Below are 23,398 nucleotides of genomic sequence, written 5' to 3'. Positions count from 1 at the left end.
CTGCCTAAGCCTTCTGAGCAGAAGAAGATGTAGCATGTACTCCAGGGAGAATAGTTTCTGCTAGCTACAGACTGAGAATTTCTAAGAAAAAGATTTGGTTGAGAGCAAGTGTGTGAAAGTGAGATCCATGCTATGAAACTGACTAGAGGAAATAACTTTGTTTAGAAATGGTTCCATCAGAAAGGACGTTAAGGAGACCCAATGCTGGGCTGGGTGAAGCAGATAGCAACACGGACATATACCTTGGACATGGGAGGCAGTTAGCCCCATTCAGCATAAGATACAATTGCTGTAATTCAGTGAGCTACATTCCTAATTCTCCATGAAACTACTCAACTGAGTGAAAGGGGATTTGAATGAAGGTCTACCTGGCTCAAATTCACCAGAGCAAATCCATAAGAATGCCTTGGTGCAACAGAACAAGAAACCTATTCCTTCAACTCCTCTCACACCCTGCTTGGCTTGTAATGTGTCGCCCACAGCCAATTTCCAACATGAACTAAATGCAGCCATTAAGGCTTCAGCAACCATTAACTATAGTGAGCTCTCAAAACAATCAGCAACTTAGTGCATCTATTTTTGTTGTTGTTGTTTAGTCTTACAGTACCATAAATGCTTGAGGAGCTTGCTTACCTGAACACAGATTGTTGGCACAAAGAGACAATGGAGTGTGCCTCTGCGGGTGAAATCAAACCACTGCAGTAGCAGCAGAGAAGTGACCTTCCTGGGGAGCAAGCCCGAGAAGTGTGTATGGAGGTCCTGGGCTGCCCAGACAACAAGACCCCCCCTTGGCTACTCTGATGTGGTCCAAAGGAAATCAGTGTGATACATTTGGCACCAGCTTAGCCGCGGGAGTTGCTGGAAGGAGGCGTACAAGGTGCCATCCATCCATCTTAGGAACTCCATTCTGGATTTGTGTAGGGTTTACTCCTTAGCATCTTGTTCTCCCAAAGGTATCCCACAAGGCAGCTGAGGTTTAGGACCAGAGTTTTCCTTCTCTTGGATGGGCTACCTTCCCAGGTTAATGAGTCCCATCTGCTCATGTTATTTCTTAAGGGGAAAACAAAGATCATAGGAGTATGTGGATTGTTAGAAGATCAGGTTGTATCCATCTGGGTTGTGTGTATAATTTACTGACATGGTTTGGGATACCAACCCATGCCCTGATGTGATTAACGGGGCCCTTCTCATAGTGCCCCTAGTAGCAAAGCTATGGTGTGTGGCAACAAGGGGAAGTGTCTTTAATAGTGTCCCCTCATCTATGGAATATCATCCTCAGATAGGTCTGTCTGGTGTATTTTTTTGGTGCACAACCCTATAGGGGTTTATGCCAAAGGCTGAACAGGGAGTATTATGCAAACTACGTGGCATAGAACAGGCATGTCCAACTTTCAAGAGACTGAGATCTACTCCCACTATAAAAAACCTGGCGGTGTTGAGCTTTTTTTCAGGGAGCCAAAGTTCTTGAGCTTTCGGGGGGGGGAATCTACCATGGACACACCGTGATCTACCAGTAGATCATGATCTACCTCTTGGACATCCCTGGCATAGAACAAAGGCTCCCTGCAGACAGCCTTCCTCCATGCAACCCAACAAACTTCACAAATCTCTTGGGGGGACCTATAGGAACGACCTACAGCACAGAATGAAAATCTACAGTTCAGCATTTGTGGAGGAAGAATAGATGGTCTGCTGCTGCAGGAATGGTCTTGCTTGAATGGTCCACTGGATTCAAGCCAGTAGGAGTTACTTAACTCTGCCTCAAAATACGGCAGATTTTAACAGCTGAGTATTCTACTCTCGGGACCAAAGTCCACACTGGCAGAGCAATATTGTTCAGAAAATGTTTCAGGCTTACCTTTTTCAAACTATAGCCAGCATGAAAAATAATGGGAGGCAGGAGGATGTTGAAAAACACTTCTGGATCAAATGTTACCTTTAAAGAAAACACAGAAAAAACAGCTGTAAGACAATGTTTCTAGGTGGCTATCCTCAAAACATCTGAAGTCTGCCTACAGATTTCCTATGCCGATCTCTCGCCATTATATTAAACCAATCATTTCCTAGAGATCAGGGAACACAGGTTCATTCCAATAAGCTATCAACATGCTCAGTTTCCTGCAGAGAGGTTTTTCTTTTTCTTTTTAAGTGTTCCATGGTCTAGGGTTCATTCAGAAAACCATCACTCTCATGACATTTATTTGTTTGTTTGTTTTCGAACCAGGATTATATTTGGCACATAATAAAGTGGTCATATAGGTGTTCCAGAAGAGGCAAAGATACTAGCTTGGTTGTCCTTCACAGACCTTCAAAGCAGTCTTTCCCAACCTTAGGTCCTCAGATGTTGTCAGACTACAACTCCAGCCATCCCTGGTCATAATAAGACATGGTAGTTGGGGGTGTGGCAAGTTCTGAGGGACCTAAGGATGTGAAGGGCTGCTTTAAAATCAGCAGACTGAACAAAAAAGAAAAAAGAAAATCTAGGTTCTAAGGAATTGAACTGAGTAAGTAACCTTGGGCAACAAGATATTCTGCTCCACACTGCACTGAGACCAGCAACCTACTTTATAGGACCAGAGTGAGGAAGAATGGGGAATGTTTATTCTGGATAGTCCAGTGTCAATGGTTTGATGTTTCTCAGAACTACCAAACTGTCTTGGAGGAACCAGTAAGCATAAGTTCTTAAATGCTAAGGGTAAGGGAATCCAGATGAATGGATCTCCTTACCACATCTGAACAACATTGTAAAGTACAGAACCTTACAATGAAAGTATCACATATTATCACACGTACTGAGATCTGAAAGAGACTTGCGAAAACAGGGCAGCACAAAAATAAATGCATTCATAAACAGCCACAGTTAACAAAAAAGTAGCTCTCACTTTTCGCAACATGTCATTCTGTTCCACATTGTGTATTTTTCCAGGACTTATTTCTCCTTTTAAGGTGTATTCAAAGAATTTCCCGCTGATATTGACCAACAAAGTTGTGTAAGCCCGGTCCTCCTGGGAACAGCTTAACGGTTTATCATGACCACTGGTGGGAGGTATGCCATATCTCAAGATCACTCCAACAATGAGCCCTGAAAGAGAAGATGTTACATCTTGAGTTTTATATCCTATCAGGCATATACAGATGTCAACAGGTTGTTGTTGATTTTAGAACTGACCGTGTTTTTTAAAGATGGACACATGACTGATTCTGTAGCTAATGCAAAGGTACAATGTGTGCTTGGCACACTGAAAGAACACTTAGCTTTAATATTAAACATGCACAAAGAAAAAGAAGCAGGCAATTGAGTACGAGTACATTGTTCTTCTAAAGGGATTTTTATATTGTATCAGACCTGTGGCCCAACTAGAGAAGTATTCTCTGTACCGATGCTTTTTTTTGGGGGGGGGGGTGTGTTAAAAAATGAGGTGTGATAACTCATATCTGCTGCGGGTGGCAGCACAAAATGGCTGCCAATGGCAGTTAAAAGAAAATGAAAAAGGTGATGGTACTTCACGTTGGTGAGTACTATGACAACAAAAGCACTGAGAACACCTCAGGCTTATAGGACCTTCTTTGATTTTTACTAGAACCACTGAAATCCATCAAATGGGAGTCGGGTGCAAAGTGGCAGCTTAGAAGTCAGAACCAATTACCTACTGAACACCAGCATGACCCGATTCTAGAAGTACAAATCTATTACAGATCAGAGATTATAATGCTTTCATCTAGCAGGGAGGGAGAGCAGAACCTTCTTGTTGTCGAACAAACAGGAGTGAGAAACTCCTGTCAACCCACAGCAAGTCAGCTAGCAATCTATCAGTATAGCCCAAACCCACCTCTGCCCACCTAACATTTAGAAGAATTGTAGAGTTGGAAGGGACCATGAGGGCAGTCTAGTCCAACCCCCTGCAATGCAGGAATCTCTTGCCCAACGTGGAACTCGAACTCACAACTCTGAGATTAAGAGTCTCATCCTCTACTGACTGATTTAAATAGCTGTTTGGAAAGGTACACTGACACACATTCACAAAGCTGTCTGTCTGTCTGTCTCTCTCTCTCTCTCTCTCTCTCACACACACACACACACACTTGTCTCCTGAGGTGAGGTCTCTCATCCAGGGTCACACCAGGACCATACCTGCTTAATTTCAGATACTGTATGCTGCATGCTTGGATGCTCCCAGATTATTTATGGCATCAAAACAATGAAATATAATAAAATGAAGCTAGCCATCAAGTAAGATTGTCCACCCCACAAAAAAAGGGTACACAATGCAACAAAAACAAGTCTGAATATAAGTATGGGCCTCTTATTTATTTCACTAAAAGATACCTTAAGAAAAACGAGCCATCTTGCTGAAGGTATCACAGGTGCAAAGAGAGGAAGAGAGGAAGATAGAAATAGCAAAGGAGGAACATAGCACATTAAAAAAAATCAGATCATCAAGAAGAAGTAATAAGTCACAGCAACTCTGAAACATGATCACCTGCTCTCTTATTTTGTGTTACTGAATAAACACCCAAAACCATAGGATAATCTGACTTATGGAAGTGTGACTCACTGGCCACAGTCTATACACCACCACAAGCTACTAAAAACACATTTTGAGAAGTAGGGTTGTTTGATTTTCCTAAGCTTCTCTTACTCTTCCACCTACTCCAATAGCCATTGACCCAGCATGCCACCAGTCCAGCCTCAATCTTACTTTAGTTCAGTTGTAAAGAACTACTGCAAACAGAGCAGAATTCAGTGCTAACCAAGAGTTGGGTGTGTTCTGCCTTCTTGGGCTAATGGATTTGTCCTTTGATAAGGTATCTCCAACAACAAAGGAAAAGTTTTCAGTGAATGTTTCAAGGTTAAAGCAGAAGGCGCCTGCTGAACTTCTACTGGCAGAATATTCCTCAGGACTGGGCTGAAGACACCAAAAGCTCGGGTTTTTTGCTGCTGTCAGACAAGTCTTGCCAACTCGGGGGAGAGGAAACTAAAATACAAATGAATGCATAGTCTGGTGCGTTTGTACTTGCTACACAATACAGTTACACACAAATAGAAACGTCACAAGTACATCCTTGCCCATTTCTTAAATTTTGACTATTTTCAAAGTGCCTACAATGAATTTTGTTATTCTGACCATGACGTACCTGCTCCGACCAGACAGTAAACAACCTCACTGTATTTGCATGTTAACGGTGACTCTTGAGATGGCGAGTCCCTCTCGCCCCAGAAAATTTAGCAACTAGAACGTGTTACATGATGACACATTACAAATAACCAAGCGAAAAAGCTACCAACATGAGTTTGACCAAACTGCGGGAGGCGTGGCTCTGGTCCATGGGGTCACGAAGAGTCAGACACGACTAAACGACTAAACAACAAGAAGAAGCCTAACAAGACACACACACACACATATATACACACACAAAGATTCAAAGGCCTACTGCAAAGGGCATGCATCTTCCCTGCAACTTAAAAATTAATTCTGAATACATAGCAAAAACCAAAATGCCACACGCAAAAATAAAATAAGATAAAAATCCAATGCACATTGCAGCTAAATTAAGGATTGCTGAAGGCAAGTGTTGTGCAATCTCGCTCCACTTTCTAGCTAAACTGCTAACACAAATTAACAGCAAGCATAAATCCAGGAAAGCTCTGCCTCTAAAAATAATCAAGCACACTGCCTAATAATTAGGTAATAGCTTATACAGACACTAAGCTGGAACACAAGTTATACTTTCAAAGGGGAGACTGAGCCACGGATGCACGATTTCAAGTTTGGGGATCGCTTGTGGCTCCAGAAACATCGCTAGTATGTTGAAATCAAGCATCTCAGAAGTGTGAGAAATGCTGTTCTAGTCCTTACTGTGACCAAGATTAATTATGCTTGAAGCACAGGTGTTGAGACAAAAAACAGATGTCACATGGAAGTGCAACAATGTGTTTTGCTTCTAAACCCATCCCACGATGCAGGGGCTGGTGCCTATTTTAAAAATATTTGTGGTTGGCCGTGCCAGAATCCTTGGCCATGTCAGCCAGCTGCAAAGATAATTCAGTGAGAGGAAATTTTGTTTCTTCCTCCTTTATACAACACAGCCGGTTTGTTCAAGTTCATGACTCACCTGTTTAGCAGGCCTTCGCTGTACCCACACACATTTTCAAATGGGGAGAGGAGAAGAAAGGAGAGACAAGGACAACTGGATAGTGAAACATGCAAGTGATTAATCAAACTGTCTTATATCCCCTGTTTGCAAAATCGTTTAAGTACACGGGTGAGAATGAACAAAGGGCTCTTGTTCCATTCAAAAAGAAGCAAAGGATTGTGACTGACAGAGCATCTACACAACAAATCATGGCTTTCTCCAAAGTTACCTACCTAAGAAGCTGCCTTATACTGTGTCAGCCCAACTGGTCCATTCAGCTCAGTATTGTCTCTATTGACCAGCAATGGCTCTGCAGGGTTTTGGATAAGGGTCTCTCCCAGTCCTACCTTGAACCAACCTGGGTTGAGCAGATGCTACACCACTGGTCTATGTGAAATGCATGCATAACCAAGAACTGTCAAGCTCTCAAGCCATCACACAGGACTAAAAATTCCTTGGGTAAAAGAAGCTGTTGTAATCATCGGTGTAGGTTTGTGGGGCAAACAGTGTCTTGTGGTATCACACTTCTCTTCCACTAGTATGGAAGAGAAAAGGACTTTAGCAATAGGCAAAAGTCCTGTTATTATATAAAAACAGCAGGTTCCCCATAACCACCTGTAGATTCCCAATGACTATCTCAACGTCTTCTTGAGGTGTTCAGCACAGTAAGCTGATGTTCACTGGTAAGCATCCGCAAAGCTGTTACCTATTTCTCAACTTCAATAAAATACTTAGATAGGACTTCGGTTCTCTCCTGATGACAGTAGACTACAACTTCCATCATCTCTGACCATTGGCTATGATGACTAGGGTACTGAGAGTTCAACAACATCCAAAGGGCAACACATTTGGCTACCGCTGAAGCACAGAATCATTAGTACTACATCATTGGCAGTATTCACATGCCTGTGAGTGGGCAGAAGCTCAATTCACATGACACACGAATGGGTATGTTTACTGGTGTTGGCGCCTGTGCCAGTCCACGAATCTTTGAATTGATCAGAGGTCTTCCATGGAGCTCGGGGAAATTTACATAGCTCCCTGTCCACATGTCTAATTACAAGACCCTTGTTATGTACGTGAGGTGGTGACTGACCAAAGCTCAACCAGAAAGTTTCAAAGCTGAGCAGAGATTTGAACCCATGTCTCTCTGGTCCAAGCCATCCACTACAATGGCCTTGTGCCATTTCTCCTTTGCAACATGTAGTCATTTTTCAACCTATCACTGTAGAAAAAAGAGAGAAAAAGATGAATGTGAAGCAAAAAAAAAAAAAAAAAAAAAAGCTTGAGGAAATAGAAGCAATGTCTTTTAATAGGGAGTTAAAACACAATTGGAACGTCACAAGACTTAGTGGCGGCAATGGTGGGAGAAAAGAAGACATTCCACTTTCCTGGCCTTCAGATTTTGCAGAGTTGCAGTGACTCAAGGAAAGCTGTTTGCTAGAGATAAGGATTCTGCTTTATCTCCAAGCTTTAAACTTTGGAACATGAAAAGGCTCTAGAATCTTTTGACTGAAACAGCAGGCTCCCCCACAGACCACCACCCTCCCTAGTAAAGTGAGCAAAGAGTGAGTAATTGGAACAGAACGGATGAGGACAGCAAGAAGGAAGGACCCTGCTCTCTCCATCACATGTTCAACATTCAATGTCAATAGGGCTATACTGATGTGTGAATCCAGGGTCTATTTTGGTGTATGACTCAGGCAACCATGCCATTGCTATGGCTCAAACAGCACCACAATCCCCTGAAGTGCTGCCAACTACTTCAAGCTGCGTACATGCAGCAGCTTAAAGTGGATTCAGTGCATCTCATGTGGTCCACAAGACGTTGTCCTCATCCAAGTGGCAGCCTGCTCCCCCCCCCCAATCCCCAGCCATTTATTTCAGATTTTCCAACTAATAATAATAATCCACCATAAAACCACATGCTACCCAGCTGAAATTGTACTTTAAGCTTCATGACTGTGTAGGGCTTCCTCTGGTCCTCATCCAACCATTAAAAAACTTCTAACTTAAGCTTCATTTATTTCAAATAACCAACTCTTGAAAAAGGAGCTTTTAGAATAGGAGAACTTGCTTAAGAGGTCTAATATTAGCAGCTCTACTTCGGAAAGTCCCTTTCCTCATGTGTACAAGCAATGAGGGGGAGGGATCCTTTAAAAAAAGAACCAGCTTTCCCATAGTGCCTCAGAAAATTGTTTCTAGAATTTGGATAATTGAGATGGCACGTGTGGGGGATGCTGTACAAAATTAAAACAAAAAACTCCATCTTCCTAGATGTCTCTCTGATCCATATTTTATGAAGTAAGACATTGTTTACTATAATACCACCAGTACCAGTGCCACAGTTTGAGTCTGGAAGCCAACGGATCATAATAATATGTCAACGTGAGGTATGAATTCATGTCAGATTTGGTCTGCTACAGCAGAAGCAGCTCATTTCCGTTCCCTTGACAAAATATCTAAAAGAGCATCAGGCATCATTGTTGAGCAGAACAGGATTTATATTTTCCTTGATTTCTGCCTGCCAGTATCTCTCTCAATCACACAAAAGATATAACAGTATGGAAACTTTTGGACAGATGTCCTAAACTAGCTTACCTTATAGGAAATATGCAAGGAACCACTGACCTGTATTTAATAGGCTCTACCAAATTGCATCTATATGTATGCAGACATAACATAACCTAAATCTGTCACCACCATTGTATAAATGGAGCTTGTTCTCTCCCCCAAGAGAGTGTGTCAGTCACTTACAAGGCACTTCCAGTGTTATAATCATAGTTAAAATAATGCTATTTTAACAGTAGGAGCTCTGTGGATGTAGTTGAAAATAGTAATCTTAACTCAAACCAAAACAATGTGTTATATGAAATTAGTCTAGTTACATTACTGGACTGGGCCTGGGTCCTATAATAATAGCAATTTGCTTTACTGGTTTCTAACGTGGCATCTGTTTTTTACAGTGCTGCTTCACTGTTTTTCTGTTGTATGATTGAATATTGCATCAGAGATTTTAAAATATTAAGCGGCTCAGACATGCTTCAAATAAATAAAACAAATAGCAACAGATGCACATTTGCTAAGACTCTGCTCCCAAATATTATCCATATACAGGCTGAAATAATAATGAAAGCACAACACCGAGGAGGTAGCCATACATAGATCTCCAGGGAGCGTGTTGCATGAGTGACAGGCCATCACAGAGACAGCTCTGTCCCTTGTAGCTGCCAATCTGACAGAACTCATCGGTGGAACTGAGAACAGGGCCTGAGATGCCAATGTTACAGATGAGGCAGTGCTTCAGACTAACAGCACCTTAAAATGGTCCAGGACCCATAAAACTGATGTAGAATAGCTGTAATATTGTTGTAATGCCTAGCTCCTAACAAATGTTCTAGCTGCCACATTGTGTTCCAATTAAAGTGTCCAAACAGTCTTCAAGGGCAGGCCCGTACAGGGTGCACTTCAGTCATCTAGTCGGGATGTTACCAAAGCATGTACCGCTGAAGAAAGATAACACCACAGTTGAACTTTCGGCCACTGACATTATTTGCGGCACCAAGTCCAAAACGGCATGTTTAGTACAACCCCGCCCAGGACCAGAATATAATTCCCCTTTAAGGCCATTTAGGTATGGTGGTCACCCCACCATAACTGGTGGCAGTGAATTCTGCAAGTTCTCACTGAATGAAAGAGTGTTTTTGCTCTTGCCGGTTAAGGCCATGCAATGGCTTAAGATTCTGATCTTGGCAGAGAGGAAAGACAAAGGGATATCGCTCTAGCCACTCTTTTGCAAATTGCTTACAAGCTGTTAGTCACCAGGCTGACAAAAACAAAGAAATCTTCAGATGTACCCAAGATACTCGAACCTCTTGATGCTTTTTTTGAGAGATACCATTATTACACAGTACAGTGGTACCTCGGGTTACAAACACCTCAGGTTACAAACACTTTGGGTTACAGACTCCGCTAACCCAGAAGTAGAACCTTGGCTTAAAAACTTTACCTCAGGATGAGAACAGAAATTGTGCGCCGGTGGCATGGCGGCAGCAGGAGGCCCCATTAGCTAAAGTGGTACCTCAGGTTAAGAACGGTTTCAGGTTAAGAACGGACCTCCAGAACAAATTAAGTTCGTAACCAGAAGTACCACTGTATTTTAAAAAAGATAGCTTCATTAAGGCCAGCTAATGTCTTATTGTCGCTGTACACGGAGTTGTTTTCAGTATTTTCAAGCCTTTTCCTGTGCCAGTCTCCAAAATGGGGGAAATGTTGTTGTTCTAGTAACGCTAAGAGACAGAAATAGCAACTCTGTACACACAACTGTTACTATATGCTTCCATCTGGCTAACACAGACTGAAAAAGGGGGAATAATAACTAGTATTTCTTTCCTAACTGCTTATGAAAATAGAAACAAATAAAAAAGTTTATTTGTTTTCTCCAATACACATCATAGCTTCAATCTGTACCACGTATTAGGATTCATAACTGTTTCATAACATGTTCTGCTTTGTGCAGACCTTATTTATGTTGCATTTCACACAGTTCCTAGGAAACCAGCCAAAATCTATTTGTAGCTTTACATGTGTCATCTAAATGCAAAAATCAGTGGAAATGGGGTGGGGGTGGGGATATAATACCATGCACACCCTAACACTGAATTGGCTTTCCCTTCCTTGCAAAATTAAAAAAACAACAACTCCAAAATGCACCAAAATTATTCCTTATTGTATCAAATGGTTTCCAAGATCATCATCAACACTTTATGCCTATACGCACACTCCAAGATATTGCCAATGAAAATGCCCAACAAGACAATTTGTCCTTTCATTAGCGCCAGAGTCCATCATTCCTACTTGCACTTCATCCTTCACAGATGCTCTTCACATCAATGGAAGCTTTCTTTCCCTAGATGGCCAAATGGAACCAATGAAAAGCAGCCATTCAGAGCAGCACTCTAGAGATGTTTCCTGTACTAGCACTCTTAAAATAGCCAGTGCTCTGGCTGGGCTGGGGTGGGAATGTAAACGCCATAATTTCACTGGTAATAAGACGCCAGTTACTTCTGCATTTAAGTGGTCTCTTCTTCCTACCTTTACACACACCCCAACCATTCGCCAAAGGTTTCTGACATGTGATTGTTGCAATCCAATAGCTGCAAAAGTTTTGGTCGATCTGTCACAAACCGATTCCAAAAGAAAGACAGGGATGCTTGGTGACATGCTGCAGTCAGTGTTAGAAACTGAGATATTTAAGCTAGGCATCAAATGGCTCCTTAAACCAGGGTTACAGACGCCAAAATGGAATGCCTATGCCTAGTTGCCATTTTGGGGCAAACGGCTCAAAAGTCATATTTTTCAATTTGTCTTTTTGGTTCCTGAAATTCATTCTGATTGTGCAGATAAAATACAACGGGTAGAATTCTACAGGATGTGTTGCTAGTGTGTGAAAACAGTCAAGATCCAAGGATCTCCAGGCATGCACCTCCAGACAGTGGAGACGTTATGTGTCATCCTGGCACCTGATCATCTTCACTTGGTCGCAAGTGGCTGACAGCCAGGTGCAAAATACACCTGGCGAAATTCAAACACTGGCTACGGCGTATATTTCAGTACTCTGGGAGTCTAGCAACGCCTAGAAAAGCCACAAGTTTCCCATCCTTGGCCAAGCTTAAATGTCCTCTTGCCGATTTCCAGTTATGCCAGTCTCTAGGTCGGATCTCTGACTTTGCGCATGCCAACACCATACTCCATGTCCCAAGCTGCTGCTGAAACTCCCCCAGGCTTTGAATGCTGATGACACATTTCTCAAGAAAAAGAAGTTGCACAAGTCCATACTCCAACTAAATGGAGACGTGGGCTAGATGATTTGGCAACCGGTGAAGAATTCCCCATTGGGCACCTGCCTCAAACATGCAAAGCAGCAGTAGCAGGGTGTGGGTGGGAGAATCTGCAGCATTGTAGAGGCAGAGAGCTCTTAAGCCTCCTGCCATCCACCTATTTTCCCTTGCCGACTCCTCCCATCAAACCACTTCCCCCCAAATCTGATTGCAGGACTGGATTTTCTAGACAAATAAGGAAACATATCCTGGAAAGAAAGGTAATGTTGCAGAGGAAAGCAAGGTGGTAGAAGAATGGTTAACCACTCTTTCTTCTACCTTTCCTCTCTCTGTCTCTCTCTCACACAGGTGCCTACCTGTCCCTATTATGCAAGTTAGAGGACTGGGAATCCTGCCTTTTGCACTGAGTGTCTAATTCTATTCCATGTCCTTAGATCAGGATACTGTATTACATTCAGACTATATACACATTACAAACATATGCATAGCAAAGTAATTGCCAGCAGAGACACATACTGCCAGCAGCTTGATGTTCCAGCAACATTTTAGAATAGCTACTTACCTTTCCCAACCCCCAAAAAATTCTTTCCCAAAAAAAAGATCCAGGAAAAGTGACAGCCTGGCATAACCTTCAGCTGTCAAGTGATTGGCCAGTCCAAGCCCAGATGCACTCTGCTGGCGACATCATATCCCTCCGGATAATTGACAGAAAAGCCTGTTCACGGACACAAGACGACGGTCTTTGTTGCTGTTCAATATGGCATGTTTTCCTTTAAAATATTCTTATTTTATAAGACCCAAGTATAAAATAAGAATATTGAGGCAGGCGAAAAAAATACAATATTGGCGAAAAGATTCACACTTACCTAACCCTTATATGAAGCGTGCAAGCTTCTGTGCATTGGTCTATTGTGGGTGTGATATCGCCAGCAAAGTGCATACTGAGGACCTGCAGCGAAAAGAGAAATGGAAGCAAATCAGTTCAAGTAAGTGTTGTGCCGATAGGCCTGTCAGAACAAACCATGGGAAGCAGGCAGGCAGGCAGCTATATTGACTCAACAGGCATACACATGTGCTAAATCATCCTTGGAAATCATGCCAAGCAGCACAGCTTTGCAGGGAACCACTATTTATTTTTTAGAAAACCTATATGCTACCTTTCAAGACAAAATTCAAGACACAATTCCGTGGAGCAATACTGGCAAGATATATAAACCTAAAACTGCACAACATTAAAAATAGCAGTAGTTAAACCTAATAAATAATAATAATGTGGTGTTCTGTAGTTTATATACCACCGTTCATCACTAGATCTTAGGGCGGCTCACAGGAAAAAAGTACAAGGTAAAAGCACAAATAAATAGTGAAAGAAAATCAACAAAACAATAAACCCCCTCCCACAAATACATTTAAAAGGCTGTGGAATATTAATCAGCCAAAGGCAGTTTGAATTTTTTTCCCCAGAAGCTTACAGAATATGTTCAAGTAGGGGCTACACAAAATTATTATTATTATTGGCAGCCCTGTTCAGGGAAGTTTTTAAAGGTTGATGTTTTACTGCGCTTTTAATACTTTGTTGAGAGCCGCCCAGGGTGGCATGTAAATATCATCATCATCTCCTCCTCGCTAGGAGAGAATTCCACAAGCATGAAACCACTATGGAAAAGGCTTATGCTATATAGCATTGTGCAGGGTCCACATGCTAAACAAAATCTGCACAAAAAGGGAATAATCTAAAGCTCCCACACACACACCAGGCACACTCCATTCATACACAGGTATAGCTTTACATGCTGTGGCAGACAACCCACTTGAAAGGGGCTCAAAAAACAGAATAACTGTCAGGCTTCGGGGAACTAGATCCCTCCCGCGGTGGCAGTAAATTAGCAGATCAAATGAAAGGAGTGTTCTTACCAGATAGTTTCTTTAATAATCACAGCAAGAGACAAAGGAATGCCTCTCTCTCTAGAAACGGCGTTGCTCCCAGTAAAGGTCCACCCCCTCCGTCCTCATTAATCTACGTCATAGGTAGGCAAACTAAGGCCTGGGGGCTGGATCAGGCCCAACTGCCTTCTAAATCCGGCCAGGGGACGGTCCGGGAATCAGCCTGTTTTTACATGAGTAGAATGTGTCCTTTTATTTAAAATCTCTGGGTTATTTCTGGGGCATAGGAATTCATTCATTTTTTCCCTTCAAAATATAGTCTGGCCCTCCACAAGGTCTGAGGGACAGTGGGCCGGCCCCCTGCTGAAAAAGTTTGCTGACCCCTGATCTACGCCACTCCTACGTCAGATAATTTGAACTTGTTGCCGCTTCGCTTTCTGTTTTATCACTCTCAGAGCCCTTCTAGTCTTAGGCGATGGGGTGGGGTGGGGTCAGGAATGCTTTCCAAGGACAGTGAATCTGCCAGCTGTCTCTCTCCTGGTGTTTCCTCCTCTAGCTGCTCCTCACCCAGTATTTCCCAGCTTTCCCCCTCTGGACTACGTCCCTCTGCAAACCACTGTTCTAATTCAGTACTGTCCTCTTGCCCTTGTGAAAGTTCAGATAAAGGGGGGCACGCGGTTCCCACCATTCCTCCTCAGTCCAGTCCCTGACAATAACACAGGCCCTGCAAGCAACAGCCTATAACCTTTTTCTGTACTGTTTTGTGATCTTATTGTACACATATTCACCACTTCCTCAAGGGGCATGGCCACAGAAAGTCAATGTTTCTGCAAACATGTGCCATATATATATATGAACTTTAAGACTTCTACTACAAGTAACTTCAAGCTTTGAAACCAGAGCTGATCATTTGGTGTCTGACTGGTGTTTGCTCAGTGGCTTAAGAGAACCCGATGGTTGATTTTCTATCTGACAAAAATAAGTTGTTGCTTACCGAGAGGCTGTAAATAGCTTTTTTTAATGAAAAAGGAGCAAATAATTATCCGAGCAGAGATTCATTCAACCACCAAAGCGAAAAATACAGAACACCACTCAATGTTTCCTCCAGCTGACAACGACACCAACAAACCACAATCAGTAGCTTCCCCACAGACACACACTGCAGCAGTCTCACTTAGTTATCTAGTTTCTTCAAGCTTCTGCTTTTTAAACTTTACAGTCAGGATGACTAGCGGATGTTAGCGATATTGGGGAACAAAATGCAGCGTAAGGAATCAATACAGTTTTTGCTGTCGGGGGTCAGCTAAAAAACACTTTGAGGTTTTTAAACTGCTTTGAGAGGGGTGTTCCGTTTCGCTTTTACAATCAAGTGTTGCATAAATTTTATGAAATCCCAAATAAGCAAGCTAGGAAGTTTCCTAGGCAAAAAGGTTTGGACAAAACTGACCCCGCTATTGGAATAGTCTTCCCTTGTCCCTCAAACGTAGGCATTTCATCAGCTTCTCAGTATCCAGTTACCCATAAAAGTTTTAAATGCGCCCATGCACCAGCATCAAATATCTAGTGACAAGAGACAAACAAGAACTGGAAGATATTCAGACCAATCGTTTCTGTCTTCCATTTATCTTAAACCACAAGAAGCCAACTTCTAATATCCATTCTACCCTCCTGACAATCATTCAAGAACCATATTTTGTCACATCAGTTGATCAGCTTAAAAGCGGTTTGACTTCATAATAAAGTTGGAACCACAGTAGAGAATTCAAGGAGAAATGTATTCTAGAACAAAATGCCTTTTAAAAAAAAATTATAAATGATATTTATCTAACTATATTTTCATTTATTTTTTTCAAACTTGTAATATTTATCCTGTCTTCCTCAAGAGCAACACTATAAGGAATTTCTGCCACACCTTGACAAAATTTTGTGGTGATGCTGGGGACAAGACTTACCCCCTAGCAGATCATTTTTGCCTTAAACCACCCTAATTCATACAGGTAACATTAAAATGGGACGCGGGTGGCGCTGTGGGTTAAAGCCTCAGCGCCTAGGACTTGCTGATCAAAAGGTCGGCGGTTCGAATCCCTGCGGCGGGGTGCGCTCCCGTCGTTCGGTCCCAGCGCCTGCCAACCTAGCAGTTCGAAAGCACCTTCAGGTGCAAGTAGATAAATAGGGACCGCTTATTAGCGGGAAGGTAAACGGCGTTCCGTGTGCTGCGCTGGCTTGCCAGATGCAGCTTGTCACACTGGCCACGTGACCCGGAAGTGTCTGCGGACAGCGCTGGCTCCCGGCCTATAGAGTGAGATGAGCGCACAACCCTAGAGTCTGGCAAGACTGGCCCGTACGGGCAGGGGTACCTTTACCTTTAACATTAAAATAATAATAAATGCAGTTTCTGATAGAGGATGAAGGAGTGCAACATTAAGGCATGCCTTCACAAGAAACCAAAACTGTGTTTTCATTGCGATCATTTCCTCATGAGGAACTAAAGCTCTTGGAAATTGGTGCCACCTATCTAATAGAGTTCTCAGAACTGGCACAGAACTTTAGTTCCTTGTTCTAGGCAATGCTACTTTTGTAGTTATCTCATTTACAAAAGTGTAGGCAAGGATTTTAACACTGTTAACAAAAATCAAACTGCCAAGCAAAATAGTTTAAGAACTGAGGACTATTTAAGGTTGCCATGGCAATGCTGTTAAAGATGAAAAACTTCAAATTATTTTGTAGGATTGCACTGCAAAACGGGTTTACTCAAAAGAAGACATACTGGGTTCAATGGGGCCCACTGGACCAACATCTTCCTCAAGCTGTCCACTACAACCCCAAGGTTGTGCTCCAACAGTTCTGACCCTCATGAGTGTATATGTGAAATTAAGATTTATTTTGCCCCAATGTGCAATCTGTTTACCACAGTGACCAACCAGAGGCCTATGGGAAGTCGACAAGCGGGGACCTCAACTGCAACAGTTCCCTTCCACTACTGATCCTCAGGAACCAAGGGTGGGGTTTTATTGATGCAGCATCATAAAAAGGCTCAAAGGAACCCAGCAAGTGGGCTGGCAGGGTTACACTGGTCATTTTGCATGGGGCACAGAATTCAGCACCATGATCAACGCAGAATACATATTTTTAAAAAGAATAGAAACAAGATGTCTTATAGGCCAGCTCCATGTGCATTCCAGCATCTCAAGAACCACAGGGTTCATTTTAAAAAAGAATGAAGAAATGTAAATTGAATTCTAGCTTTTATAAGCTGTATAGATAGGCTTGAAATTCAAGCATGTGAGCAGTGCTTAAGGCTTCCTCCCAGGTAAGTTGGGTTAGGGACGGAAGCCTTACTGTGTTTATTTTTATTTGGTATTACACTTTATGTCAGGGGTTGGCAAAGTTTTTGTCGCTTGGGCTGATTCATGGTCCCGCAGACGCCGCAGTGGGCCAGAGTGTGCGCACACACATGTGCAAACGCTATTTCCAGTGCTTCTTCCGCCATGGAGGAGGCTTGTGCAGCTTCCCATTGGCTGCAGGAACTTCCTGCAGCCAATGGGAAGTCGGACAGAGTGGCGGAAGGCGGTCCCTGCTCTGCTCCGTGCCAGTTTAGCCTGGCACACGGGCGGATGGCAGGGGTCCATGGGCCGGTTAAACAACCCCCATGGGCCGCTTGTGGCCCATGGGCCTTAGGCTGCTGACCCCTGCGTTATGTTAATGTTGTTTTTACAGCACACTGTAAAGCCACTTTGAAACACTTCTTTTGGAAAACAACAACAAATACATAAAATATAATAAATAAAATAACTGATATTCAGAGGGGTGCAGCCTCTGACCCTGGAGGTAGTACACAGCCATCATGATTGGTAGCCATTGATAGCTTTCACCTCCTTGAGTCTAAGCCCCTTTTAAAATTGGCCAGGCTGGTGGTAATCATCACCGTGTCTTAAGCTAACAGATTCCATAGTTTACCTACCAGCTGTGTGAAAAAGTACTTCTTTTCATCCATCCTTATTCTCCCACCATTCAGGTTCGTTGCGTTTTAAATAATAAACTCTGGACTCACATGGAAGTAAAAGCAAAATGACCACATGAGACAAGTTACTCTTGTCCCATTTCATAAACAACCCCCTTCCCAAACATGTGTTTCCTTTACCTACAATGATGAATACTCTTTCATGCGTAAGTTACACCTGCAATGGGAAATGAGCATGAAACAGCTTTAACAGCAGTTACTAAATTTGATTACCAAAAAAAATGGGGGTGGGGGACTGAGTGTTTAATTAATTTACTTTAAAATTTCTTTCAAGTAAGTCCGGAAATCCCCTTTTCTCCTCTCACACAGTGATTGGGCAATTTACACATGACGCAGAAAGAACTAACATTATTCCCAAACTGGCTTGACATATTCTATGTTCCACACCGAAGGCTAGATTTTCTAGCGCAGTGCTGAAATAACAAGGCCAATGGGTTGTCTTCAGTATTGCTTTTCAGTGCTTTTTGGAAGTAGAGTTAAGTCCCTGAAATGCAAATAAAGAGCGGCTGAGACTGCTTACAACTAAACACCAGCAATAAATGTTATATGGCTGTAAAGAAGACTGACTTAGTGCTAAAGTCTTCCTGTCTAAATCTTAACAATGGTATAGCCATTGCTTAAACGCTACAAACGACATTACTGCCAAAGTTTTACCAAAAATAAATAGTCAAATATTTACTATCTTGTTTTATACAAGACTGGAGCAATATGAAAGATTGGATAAATACTATACAATCCTAGTTAACGGCGAAATCCTATACTCAGAAATAAGTCCCACTCAATTCAATGGGCTTGCTCTCAAGTAAGCTAATACCGGACTTCAGCCTAGATGTGCAAGTTTTTTAATACCCAAATTGGTAAGTCTTCCTCGTCAGCATTCATTCTCCCTTGCTTTTTCGCTGTGTCTTACACTTCAGTTTTGTCCCCTACTTATAGATAGCGCCAGCTCTCTTTTCTTTCAACCCCCCCCTCAAAGCCCAACTTTGCCACATAAGTCTCATCTTGCAGATACCATCTTATCAGGAAGTCCATTCCATGTGATGTCAAAAATCAAGCTTTTAGTGTGTAGGCACCTACACATGTGTTACATACCAGACAGGCGCATCTCTGTTGTCTTTTTGGCATCTGTTGAAGACATGTCTCTTTCAAGACACCTTCTAAGTGGAGATTTCTATCTCGGTCAGTATCTACACCGGGCATGAAATTGCTTCTATATGCAATAGCTTTTTCCCCTTTTATTTTACGTGCGCTATGGTTTCATATGAGTTTTTAATGTACTGCAATGTTGCTTCCGAGATGCTTCATAGGAAAGAATACATAAATTAAGCAAGCCTTTAGATTAATCCCTTAATCCCTATTTTTTAACTGAACAGAGTTTAAGTGTGTATAATTGGACCAGCTCACTTTCCTATATCCTTCTGCTGTCTTCTTCACTGTCAATTCAGTTTGGAAGCAACTCAGGGAAAGGTTCTGTGTTTTTGCTTATGTAACTTTACAGTACTATGTGCACTCTGTGAAACAAAACAGACCTTTGCTTCTTAAATTTTTCTAAAAAAAAAAAGCCTGCCATTTATCTCAATAAAATATACAGTTTAGCAGGCATAAACACCATGTTATATTTATTGACGGACACACGCAAAAAAAAGATTCTTGAGATTTTAAGTACATACAACCTACCAGCATATGTTATACTTCCTATAATGGTCTGTTTTGTATTCCAAGCATTTAGCTTCAAGAATTGAGGAAACAAACATTCTATATAAATATCAAAATCAACATAAAACCTATTATTGAGATAAATGTCCCATGGTGAGAGTGTATCATATCATCCACATCCAGGTCAAGTATGTGGATGTTTCTTATGTATACCCATAACTTATGGAAACTGATTTTGTATGGTCTGGAAAATGCTGCAAATGCAAGCTGTTACGCGAAGAAAGAAATCCTATACATGCTTTCCTTAGAGCAATTCCTATTAAACTCAGTGAGGTTTACTTCTGCGTAGACATGCACAAGATTGCAGCACACAGGAAACATTTGCATATCTTTACTGCCAAGTGTTCAGGGTGTTAAAAAAAAAAAAGACTTACAACAACAACAGCACAGCACTGCAGCAGGGAACAAATGACTAAGAAGATTGTCAGCGGTTGAGAAACCTCGGCAGAGAAAATCCCATTGCTTTTCAACTGTTTTAACTTTTAAGGATTTGTTGAACAGTTATTGTGGAGGAAACAGTTGCTTTTTGCCCAGTGCAAACATTCATGGGCACTTCCTTACCAGAATAAACATCTGCACCATGGAATGTTGAGAGGACATTATGCCCTTTTAGATTTCATTTTTTACCAGCAAAGAAGAACCAAATACAGTAATCAAACCCAGAGTTTGAGAATCAACACACTTCTACCTATGATCACAATCTGAACACTTAAGAATTGCTATGATATTGAAGATGCAAAAGGAAAATAGCACAAGGTTATATATATGTCAGTGTAGGTACACATGCAGTCCTCTGCACCAGTCATTAATCAAATCTGGTGGCTACTGAGCTGATCACAATTCCCCAGTTCTGTGCCACATCAGATAGTAGGAACAAATGTATGGTACTCTTACTTTGATCTTCCACCACCAAAACCTTTCAAAGGGCAAGCTTTTCTCATTTAATTACAGTACTTAGCAAAAAAACCCACAAAGAACAAGTTCTCTGTGCAGCTTACAGAAAAGTTAAGATCATAACAACGTCCAAATTAAACACAAACGTAACATCTAACAGACTAAAGCACAGCAGCAGAATGAAACCCAAGTAAATACAACAACAGGGAACAATAATAGTTTAACAATAATAGTTAGTGCAAGAGATATAAAAATCAGATCTAAAGTCAGTGATCATGGCATCAGTGCATTTCAACTTTGAACCATTTTAGAAATCTGATATAAAAGAGGCAGCAAATGGAACAGCTCCAAACCAGTATTTATTTAATTTCATCACATGACCACACAGAAGGATTTAAGGTGCATTGGGTAACCTTTCCTGGTGCAGAGTTTCAGCACAATCAGGAGGGAGCCAGCAAGCATCAAGGGCCAAAGATTAAAAAAACAAAAAACACAAAGCTAGCAGGCAGCCAAGCTTCCAGCTAAAGAGCATGAATGTTTAAAGATGTGTCTAGTCTTCCTGTACATAGTCCAAGATAACAACAACAACAACAAAATTATGCCCAGTTTATTCCCAGTAAAAAAAATAAGGCAATCCAAAAGGGTAATCCAAAAGTAGCACATGACAGAATCTTGCTGTCAAGATTACAATTGAAATGTTTACCATACAGTAATTTAACTTCTGTACCACCATGCACATTACCAGTTCAATTAGCGAGCAGCATTCAAATAAGGCCTGAAGGTTTCCTCAGGGGACATTTCAGCATGTCATAATAATGTATCTCCATTAAGGGAAACGACACGAAAACATAGTTTACATCTCTCTTTTTTTCCATTATGTAAAAAGGAACTGACATTTGGCCTCTGTCCCACTCCCTATGACCCTAAACAAGCCTGCAAACCACCATCGTAAGAGGCAAATTATGTAATGTGCATTTCAGAGAGGGCTTTTGCATATCCAAAAGCCCTCTCTGAAATGCACATTACATAATTTGCCTCTTATGATAGCGGTATATATGGTGATGGTGGTGTGTATATAGAGAGAAAACAGATGATGCCCAAAGCAATTTGACCTTCTGTTCCCCCATTAGCTTGGCAACGCTGAATTAGGAAACAGCAGAGGCTGTTTGCACACATTTCGAGGGATGCTCATTCTTCTTCAAGGAGGTGCAGGTTTGACTTGAGAAGAGGCTCACACATGTGCATCTGCATTTATCCAGACCCTGGGCCTTGAGAAAAACGATACCAGCAAGACACCACAAAGCAACCATATATCTGAAGGCACTGAAGAAAAAAACAGAGGAGGAATGGAGTCGCATCCACCAGGCAAAGAAGCGATGGGGGGGGGGGTGTCCAAGCAACCAGAGCAAATGCCTCCTCGCCCATCTAATACCCCACCATGTACCCCCCACCCTGACCTCCATAGAGCATCCTTTTGCCATAGGCACAGTCGCTGTTCCCGCCCCTTTGGAATCTAATGCAATTTCTCCTCCTCCCGCCTCCACAGCCAAGGGCAGGTGGAATTAGCAAATCGCCTTGACATTCATGGCGCTTCCACAAATAAATAAGGTTTCGATGGAGGGGGGCGGGGGAGACACACACAAACGCGCGCGCAACATACAGAAGAGTTTTGTGTCATCGTATATGAAGGAGAGAAAAAGCAAGGCGAGGAACGGAAAGACCTTGCAAGACACACACAAACGCACACACTCCCTCTTCTGCTTACAGGATTTGATGCAAGTGTGCTAACAAGCCTTTGTTCGCGGCAGGCGCTTGCATCAAAGGCGATCTCTATCTCGCGCGCACACACCCATCTCTTTCCCCATCCCTGTCCTTCTCCTCCTTCCTCCTTCCTCTAGGAGCAGAAAGAACCAAGCGCGCGCGCAGCCCCAGCCTCACCGTAGATCATGGCCAGGCCGGTCTCGTGAAGGAAGCGGACGCGGCGGTGCTTGAAGAGCCAGATGGTGAGGATGGTGAGCGTGAGCAGCAGGATGAACGTCAGGAGGCTCACGCTGTCCTGCCGGTGGCTCTCCTCGGCTTCTTTCTCCGTGGCGATCTCCTCCAGGGCGCTGCTGCTCCGCTCCCCGGAGCACGGCCCGGGGATTCGAAGCAGCAGCAGCGAAAGGAGCAGGAGCGGAGGAGGGCGCGTCATGCTGCTGGGGGTGCTGGGGCCGCCTCCGCCGGTGTTTCTCTCTTTCCCCGGCCCGCAGCAACTGCGCACCGAGCCGCTCGCAGCCTCTGCAATGCCTGGCCAGCCTCTTACGCTCGCTCAGCCTGTGGCCGCCAAGCCAGGAGCAGCTTCATCCCCAGTGGCGCGCGCGCCGCCGCCGCCGCCAGACTCCGCCTCTGCGCGGGTCCTCTCCGCCAGGCAGGCCCCGGCAGGCAAAGTTTGCCGGCTGCTGTAGTCCTTGCTGCGTTGCTGCTACTGTGCTCCGTCTCTCGCCGCTGCCGTCGCCGCCCCGCCTCTTTTAAGGCCTGCCACGCTCCCAGCTGCTCGGCGGCGGCGGCGCCACCTCCTTGCGCTCCCGCACTGAGGCGGGATTTGCGCCGGCAGCGCAACCAGGCGGGAGAACGGCCGTACCATTGCAGGCAATAGGTCTGCTGCTGACTGTTGTTGTTGTGCTTAATTGGGCGAGAGTTAAAGAAGCATATTCGATGTAAGGCGCCCCCCCCCCCCGCCACTTCCTGAAGTGGTGCAGGCCATGCTGCCGCCTCCTTCCGCAGCCAGGGTACACCACAAGCTGAGTAGAGAAAGCTCAAAGTCCCTTGAGTTGCTAGAGGGTGGGCATCCAGTTCTTGTCGATGCTGCTCTCTCAGAAATTGCAAACCTAGAAGTGAAAAGAGAGCTTAGTGGGAAGCTTGGGGTTTG

The 23,398-nt window shown here is 43.1% G+C and overlaps 1 protein-coding gene across 4 annotated transcripts in view; it reads right to left on the bottom strand.

Moving 5' to 3' along the window:
- The window catches only part of SLC9A7 (solute carrier family 9 member A7), a 50,517-nt gene extending 27,387 nt beyond the window's left edge, over window positions 1-23,130 (bottom strand). For 2 of the 4 annotated variants that reach the window (XM_083437815.1, XM_083437816.1), the window contains exons 1-4: window positions 22,429-23,055; window positions 12,538-12,924; window positions 2,883-3,082; window positions 1,859-1,936 (exon numbers count right to left, since the gene is read on the bottom strand). In XM_083437815.1, the coding sequence (XP_083293941.1) occupies window positions 1,859-1,936; window positions 2,883-3,082; window positions 12,538-12,601 (342 nt within the window). In that variant the 5' untranslated portion in view covers window positions 12,602-12,924; window positions 22,429-23,055. Of the gene's footprint in view, window positions 1-1,858; window positions 1,937-2,882; window positions 3,083-12,537; window positions 12,925-22,428 lie in introns of all 4 variants that reach the window. The other 2 variants (XM_083437814.1, XM_083437813.1) reach the window with 2 other exon arrangements.
- Between the last annotated feature and the right edge of the window lie 268 nt (window positions 23,131-23,398).

This window comes from Podarcis tiliguerta, assembly GCF_965153285.1.
Source record: "Podarcis tiliguerta genome assembly, chromosome: 4".
Lineage (NCBI taxonomy): Eukaryota > Metazoa > Chordata > Lepidosauria > Squamata > Lacertidae > Podarcis > Podarcis tiliguerta.
The sequence above is the reverse complement of the archived record's forward strand: the minus strand, read 5'-3'. Positions and strand labels throughout refer to the sequence as shown.